The sequence below is a fragment of the Heptranchias perlo genome, chromosome 31, assembly GCF_035084215.1.
Source record: "Heptranchias perlo isolate sHepPer1 chromosome 31, sHepPer1.hap1, whole genome shotgun sequence".
In the NCBI taxonomy this organism is placed as follows: domain Eukaryota; kingdom Metazoa; phylum Chordata; class Chondrichthyes; order Hexanchiformes; family Hexanchidae; genus Heptranchias; species Heptranchias perlo.
In genome coordinates this window covers 34757041-34763040 of record NC_090355.1, presented here as the reverse complement: position 1 = coordinate 34763040, position 6000 = coordinate 34757041, and the positions used below count along the sequence as shown (strand labels likewise).

Sequence of the window (6000 nt, the reverse complement as noted above, 5' to 3'; positions counted from 1 at the left end):
GATTATCCGGTCATTATCACATTGCTGTTTGTGGGACCTTGGCAAAGCAAATTGGCTGCTGTGTTTCCTACATTACAACAGGGACTACAATTCAAAAGTACTTCCTTGGCTGTGAAGCGCTTTGGGACGTCCTGAGGTCATGAAAGGCGCTGTATAAATGCAAGTTCTTTCTTTAAAATGGATACTGTTTTAGAAGTTCAGAAACTATGGTATGAGGGAGGGAAGGGGGATTTGTTCAATTTGGGCCACAATATTATTTATTTTAAGTGATGTGGGCTAGCAAATCGGATTTCTACTGACTACCTTTTTTTTTTAAAAATGGGAAATTAGACTTTTATTGTGCATAAACATCACATTTTCTGGTACATAATCAAATAAAGCCTTGGTACATGCAGTACAGTTTACAAACTGGCTCAGCTTGGTGAGCACATACAGGCTTGGATTCAAAGTTCTCCTCCACCTTGTCCTGTCAAGTATTCCCAGGTTAGGTATACCTTGCATTAAAATGCAGGGTAAAAGCTCCCTCTATTCCAGTGACACACTTCAACCACTTTCTGCGCTAGTCTGACGTACTATTTCTTGACACCAGCCTCCCTTGTAGCCTCTCTGACCAAGACTGGTAGCTTTGTGCTAAGGACCCCTCGCCCACTAGGGATCCTAGGCTGACATATGCCACTCACACTAACTAACTAACCAGCCAGAGTGCAATTTCATCCCATCAGTCTGAGCTGGGATTCCAACCCAGGAACTGGGGGTGAAAGGATATTGTCCTTGTTGACCAAGTCAGCCATTCCCTCAGGCAGCGGTCTTTTATTTAAAATCAAGAAGAGTCTTCCCTTCATTAACCCTCGCACACTTATAAAGGGAAACATCTTCTAGATTCCAACTGCTGTCTGTAGGCTTTTTAAAAAAAAAATTTTTATTTCTGCATCTCCTGAACACCATGTCACAAACACATTGGTTTGTCCACACCTCCACTATCATAGTGTTTTCCACAACTCACAATTTAGGAAGAAAACAAAACATAAATTTCAACTCAATAGAAATCGCTGCTTAAAAGTCAATTTTTTTTTAACCCTAATACATTCAGGTGTCTCATTATAAGTCCTTCACTCATCAACGGGATGAGATTCTGGAAAAGATATACTGGCTGATTTATAAGTAGCCTCTATGTCACATTGTTGGGAAAAAAAAATGAATCCTTTGATTAAAGTGAGCTTTTCACAGCAGTAGTCAGTAGATTATCTCAGGTCCTGGTTGCAGCAGGGAGCTCGAGCTAGTCCGAACCTCCACACAGGCAAACCTCCAACAGAGGGGCACAAAGCCAACTTTAACCCGCTCAAAAAAAACACTCCACACCTTGCCTTCTTACAGCGAGTAGTCGTGTCAATTTTTGAGAGTTGGCATAACATGCTCATTACTCCAAAAGGAAGAAAGGGGCTTTTCAAGGCTGATTCTGCTCGTGGCAAACAGAATTGTTCCAAATCTCTCTAATACAGTAATTCAAAAAAAAACCTGCTACTGGTTGGCATCATCTATTGATCACAAAACATTGATATCAAGTATCGATATATCAGGCCTCTTTATTTGCAGGGGGTGGGGGTAATCCAATTACCCAAACCTGACTGTTAGACAGTCAGACTTTTAAACAGTCCTGGACCACATTACAGAACTCTCTCCTTTCCCCCCCCCAGCACTTCTGCATTCCAAGATCTTGCAGTGGGCTGTCGCTGCTTGGGCCAATTAAATGTTCTCCCTTAGGACAATGTCTCTTTGGTTTACAATGCTATTCGGGAGCTCATCGTGAGTCTGGGGGAAAAGAGATAGAGTTTGGAATATTCAAACCCCCGCCCCCAAGTGTGAGAAGTACGTTAAGAGAACATAGAGAAGTAGGAAAGGAGATGGGGGGAGAACATGTGAAAATGTCAACTTTTTATAAAATCTGTTAGTAGTGCAAATTCACTTAGAAGTTTGGTTTAGACTTTTGAGTCCGCAGGAAAAATAGTCTCAAGAGTTTTGCTCAATTAAATGGAGAGGCATTGCCCGTCCCTCACAAAATTAAAATAATTACACAAACACACCTTCAAAAAGGAGCTTGAGATCTAACAACTTCATTCTGAGTTATGCCTGGAATCCAAGTCAAGGATTTGGATGGTGAGTCAGTTTGGGGACACGAGGCGTCCACTTGCAAGGGAACCCTAGGAGCGGAAGTGGGAGAGTCTGCCTGAGCAGCACAGCAACATGCAACCCCTTCTAGTGAAGGGAAGGGGGGCAAAATATGAGATTTGTGGTTTATGGCTGTCATGTTAAACGTGAAGTCGTTCCCTGATGTCCACATAGCCTACATATTGTTACCGGAGTGAGTATTGACACTACTGTGTCAGCCAATGAGTTGGAGGCGGGACGGGACCGACAGCAGGACTTACAGTAGAGTCTATTTTACAGCAGAGTGTCTATGAACTACAGCAAACAGTCTATATACTCAGCAGAGTCTGTTTAAACGGTCTCTATGAACTACAGCAAACAGAACTCTCCCGACAAAAGCAGGATTATTTCTACAGCAAAATGCAGTGAGGGGACAGAGAGTTACATAATACAAATTCAAATACAAATGCAGCAGTGATTGACAGGGGAATTACCCAATCAACTCCATTCTGGCCAGGACGAGCAGTGTCACTATTCATACGCAGCCTTTACCTAAAGCCCTAGTGATTATTACCCTCAATTTCCAGAAGGTCCAGGTTTATGGAAAAAATTACTTTCCCCATTATGCAGTTATTTGCTCTCCCTGCAGGGTTCCCTTGTTGAGAAGGTGACGGGGGACGGTGGGGGGCGGGGGGCTGGTGGAGGAAAAGAATCTACATCCAGTCCTCTGCCATTCTGGGCACTGACCAGTAGGAGGAGGGCAAATGTCTCCCCTTTGCCAAGTGCCCCATTGCTTGTGGGAGGGGTAATAAATTTAAAAACTGTGGGGAATTGGTTTACTACAGAATATTACACAAAACACGTACAGCAAATATCAGGGAACATTTAGCTCCTGTTTCACCCAAATTTTATCCTGGTTAAAATACCAAGACATTGGTAGATTTGTAGATTCAAGTGCTAGTCTTGGGTATTAAAAAAAAAAGTGCTTTGAATCGTCACAAATTACAGATGCTGTCCTCCTTGTGCAAGAACGATACCATTTTATTTGGTGGTACTGGGTTGGGTCACGGGACGACGAGTGGGAGTGGGAACACTGGGTACATTTTTTCTTCCCTACTCTAGGAACGCTAAGGCCAATTGTAGTATGCTCTTTACTACCCTGGATATCAACGAATCACAATGTTCTGGTCTATATGGCTCAGTGATAGACCAGGCAGTGTATTTACCCACTACACCAGTGGGAGGAGCTGTTGCATCTGTGTTTAAAGAGGGAGACTGATTCTATGTCCCCTCAACTATAAAAGTGAAGGGAAGCATATTTCCAGTCCTGTGATCCTGGATTATCCCATCAAAGAGACACCCCCGCCCCCCCATCATCCTACATCTCTAGGATGGATTGGATTCTGGAAGAATAAAGTCCCATTATTCCTGTCCCAATACCACAGCAAAATACTGATATCCAACAGAATGAGCCAACCTCAATGTGTGTGGAGTATTCTGATCAAGACTGCTACAACTGTCCTCAATATGGGGTCAGCCAGGAATCAGATATAATCCACTGATTCTCAGTGCCAAGTTGTTTTGATTCGTCTCTTCCCAAAATTAATAATTTTCTTCTGTGTTTTTTTTTAAAAAACATTGTGCCCAGATTTCATACAAGACTGGCCTCTTCCAAAGGTCCATTGTCAGTGGGTATCGTCCCATTCATTTCTGTTATTGCATCAACGCCCAGGTAGCCAAGGAGAATCTCGCTGCGTCGCCGTGACAACTGAACAATGTCGTCTGCCAGTGAACTCACTGTAGTGTATCGCACTTTGTCCACATCAAATATGTCCTTCAAATACTGGAGAATTTGTTGCTACAAGACAGAGCGATAATTGCGTGTAAAACTAGAGTTAAAAAATAAATACATTACACAGCATGCACAAGACCCCCTTCTCCCTTGTCTTTCCTCCTTTAAATTACTGAAAAAAATTCGTATTTCCACGTTAAGCATTCTGAAATTTAAAAAAAACAAAATAAAAAAAGATTTAATTATTGCATTAGTGCTGTAGTATTACCTGTGGGTGGCGATAGAGGGCAACAATTCTAAGAACATAAGAAATAGGAGCAGGAGTAGGCCATACGGCCCCTCGAGCCTGCTCCGCCACTCAATAAGATCACGGCTGATCTTCAACCTCAACTTCACTTTCCTGCCTGATCCCCATATCCCTCGATTCCCCCAGAGTCCAAAAATCTATCGATCTCAGCCTTGAATACACTCAATGACTCAGCTTCCACAGCCCTCTGGGGTAAAGAATTCCAAAGATTTACAACCCTCTGAGTGAAGAAATTCCTCCTCATTTCAGTCTTAAATGGCCGACCCCTTATCCTGAGACTATGCCCTCTAGTTCTAGACTCGCCAGCCAGGGGAAAAAACCTCTCAACATCTACCCTCTCAAGTCTCCTCAGAATGTTATATGTTTCAATGAGATCACCTCTCATTCTTCTAAACTCCAGACAGTATATGCCCATTCTACTCGACCTCTCCTCATAGGACAACCCTCTCATCCCAGGAATTAATCTAGTGAACCTTCATTGCACCGACTCTAAGGCAAGTATATCCTTCCTTAGATAAGGAGACCAAAACTGTACACAGTACTCCAGGTGAGGTCTCACTAAAGCCCTGTACAATTGTAGTAAGATTTCCTTACTCTTGTACTCCAACCTCTTGAGATAAAGGCCAACATGCCATTTGCTTTCCTAATTTCCTGCTGTACCTACATGCTAACCTTTTGTGTTTCTTGTACCAGTACACCCAAGTCTCTCTGAACACCAACATATAATAGTTTCTCACCATTTAAAAAATATTCTGTTTTTCTATTCTTCCTACCAAAATGAATAACCTCACATTTCCCCACAATGTACTCCATCTGCCACCTTTTTACCCACTCACTTAACCTGTCTATATCCCTTTGCAGACTCTTTGTGTCTTCCCCACAGCTTACTTTCCCACCTACCTTTGTAACGCCAGCAAATTTGGATACATTACATTCGGTCCCTTCATCCAAGTCATTCTCATATAAAATGGACAGCAGAGTTTGAATGACGGAGTGCGTGGTGTATTACGATGCATAACTTTCTGGATTCCTGTGTCAAGTTTTCCATGGAACCCATTGGAATTTTCAAATAGTAATTGGATCTCTACTTAAAAAGGAAAATTTTGCAGGGCTATGGGGAAAGAGCAAGGATGTGGGACTAATTGGATAGCTCTTTCAGAGAGCCGGCACAGGCACGATGGGCCAAATTGCGGCCTCCTGTGCTGTAAGATTCTATGAATTCTCAATAGAACGTTCAAGTGCTGCATTCTGGGATCAACAATCACAACCTGGTCACCTGAAGTAGGGTCAGAGTGGCAGCAAGGCACCTCTAACTCACAGGGAGGATAACTGGACATTGAATCAACTCAGGCTACTCTTGGGCATCTCCTGGTGATCTGACAGCACTGCCAGGAACAAGATTTGGTTATTCAGACACCTTACCAGCCTGTCTGGCTCAGTACCACACTGAATGATGCATTTAGTCACCACACCATCCAAGTAATTTGAAGGTGCTGAGCTAAGTATTACTGGAAATACTGTAATTAACCCAGAAGTGCTTCACTGGGTCTGTTAATTCAGCTCCTTTGCACAGTGAAGGCTCAGTAACTCTTCTAACCAGTTCAATATCAATACATTAATAACAAGTACTTCCCATATCTCCAGCACCTAGAAGGACAAGATGGCGCACGGGAACACCATCATCTCCAAGTTCCCCTCCAAGTCACACACGATCCTGACTTGGACATATATCGGCCGTTCCTTCATCGCCACTGGG

The 6000-nt window shown here is 43.0% G+C and overlaps 1 protein-coding gene across 3 annotated transcripts in view; it reads right to left on the bottom strand.

The window, feature by feature from the left end:
* Positions 1 to 304: 304 nt before the first annotated feature.
* Positions 305 to 6000, bottom strand: part of miga2 (mitoguardin 2) — a 54804-nt gene continuing 49108 nt past the window's right edge. For all 3 annotated transcript variants that reach the window (XM_067969972.1, XM_067969971.1, XM_067969970.1), the window contains exon 16: positions 305 to 4003. In XM_067969972.1, coding sequence (XP_067826073.1) covers positions 3797 to 4003 — 207 coding nt within the window. In that variant the 3' untranslated portion in view covers positions 305 to 3796. The remainder of the gene's footprint in view (positions 4004 to 6000) is intronic.